Here is a 2,085-nt window from a genome sequence, read left to right as displayed (position 1 = left end):
ATGTAGCTCCACGGATCTAGATCACGGTGTATTGGTAGTTGGATACGGAACAACTAAAGACGGGAAAGATTATTGGTTGGTTAAAAACAGGTAGGAATATACAAATAAAGCAAAATTACTACTTTTAAATTGAAATTTTTCAACACTCAGAAAGATTGTAAAACTTATTTTTTACTTTTTCCAGCTGGGGTACAAGTTGGGGTCTTAACGGGTATATCATGATAGCTCGGAATTGCAAGAATATGTGCGGCATTGCGACTATGGCCTCTTATCCTTTGATGTAAACAATTCTGTTGAAGACAATAAGCGAATGTTTTTTATCGTTATTTCTTATATGAAAGAATATTTCTAATATTACTTTTGAAAATTAACAAAGAATGAATTTACTTTTATAAATTAAAAAGAAATGTTTGCTGAAAACTTTTCTGCATGGGAAATAAATAGAATTATTAAAACTGAGTTTTCGTAAGTATTTAAATGATAATTATTATATTTAATCTATAAGCAAATATAAAGTATATTGTGTACAGTACATGAATCGTAGAAAAGGGTAATTTCGGGATAGATGGGTACGGTTTTATAATATAAATACACTACCTAAAAAAGATAATATCACATCATAAATATACAAAGCTAATGCTACAAGTTGCTGAGTGCCAGTTATGCTAACGATTGCATTTTCACGCCAATCATACGAAAAGCGCGAGAGATATGTTCTTGGTAGACAACATCCGGTAAATTCGTCAGCCGAAATGGCTTGACGGCGGTCAGAAGTGAGTTGTTACTGTGTATGGCAAAGGATTGTTCCTTTCCCATACACAGTAAGTCACAATGGGCGCCAATATTTTTAAGGCGTCGTCGTTCGTAATTTAGGCAAACGGATAAGTTTATGAGAAATTTCATCGTTGCTCTTTGTATCGCTAGTTAATTCCTTGCTCCGTGTTTCAGAAGAAATGAAACGTGATAGGCATTAGACAATTTGGAGTGTGGTCCCAGGAAGGTAGAGTGCAAGAAAGCATGGAGACGGACGTCATAGTTGACGGATTGTCGCGTTCGATGGTGGACACAGAGTCCATAGCTGGCTACATTATACGAGCCGTACACTGATTTTGGAATGCTGACAGTGGTAAGCGTATTGGCTGTAGCAGGTTTGCTGTCCCTTTGTCCATTGCAAAGTCTACCGTTAACAGTGACGTCACCACTTGGGATGTTATTACACCAGAGCTACGTGTGATGCCGAATGGAACAGTATAGTGTTTAGCAACGACTCGCGGTGTCTGTCTCGCCAATGATGATCGTCGTGCGATAGTCTGAAGGCGACGTGGCCATCGGGCGGATCGTTAAATATTCTCCTATAACTGATCTTTGATTGGTGTCACGTATCTTTCTTTTCTCCAATCAACTGTATCCGGCAAAACAACATTAGAAAGGTTCGTCAAAATATATATACTGTAGGTTTTGCCAGTGCCGGATTAACTCACTTTGGGGCCTTAGACATTTTTTTCTTATCGTGCTCCCTCCCTCTCCCATAAGAAATAGACCACAAAAATAATAAAATAATAAATAAAACAAAACTATAACAAATTTTAAAGTTTTATTAATAAAAAATATTTAATATACAACAATAAATACACATAAGAACACATTTTCTTTAGATTTTAGAATTCACAATAATCATATAAAAAGCAATATATTTTTGTTTATTTGTTTATTATATACATTTGTCCAACAGAAAAGTGAACTATTACAAATCTTTTCAAAATAGACAGTTTGACCGGGCCTTTCTAAAATCCAGGCCCTAGACATTTGTCTTATTTGTCTATGCGATGATCTGGCCCTGTGTATATTGTGTATATTATAATATTTTCATCCAGTTCTCATTTATTTTTACACTTAAATTTTTGTTGATACAATTTCTGGCTGTTAAAATTGAGACACTTTCTTTAAATTTTCTATTATACATATTTTTCTCTTTGTATAGGATTTTAACATTATTTTTATCTATATTACAGTCATTTATTAAACAATGGTCATGAAAAACAGAGTTTAGTCGATTATATTTGAGATCTGCAATATGTTCTTTTA

The 2,085-nt window shown here is 34.1% G+C and overlaps 1 protein-coding gene across 1 annotated transcript in view; it reads left to right on the top strand.

Moving 5' to 3' along the window:
* Positions 1 to 2,085, top strand: part of LOC111638891 (cysteine proteinase-like) — a 32,710-nt gene that overhangs the window by 5,978 nt on the left and 24,647 nt on the right. Inside the window, exon 9 of the mRNA XM_023384659.1 lies at positions 185 to 280. Coding sequence (XP_023240427.1) covers positions 185 to 280 — 96 coding nt within the window. The remainder of the gene's footprint in view (positions 1 to 184; positions 281 to 2,085) is intronic.

The sequence above is a fragment of the Centruroides sculpturatus genome, unplaced genomic scaffold (genome assembly GCF_000671375.1).
Source record: "Centruroides sculpturatus isolate CEXI.00-Female unplaced genomic scaffold, Cexi_2.0 scaffold1059, whole genome shotgun sequence".
Lineage (NCBI taxonomy): Eukaryota > Metazoa > Arthropoda > Arachnida > Scorpiones > Buthidae > Centruroides > Centruroides sculpturatus.
The sequence above is the reverse complement of the archived record's forward strand: the minus strand, read 5'-3'. Positions and strand labels throughout refer to the sequence as shown.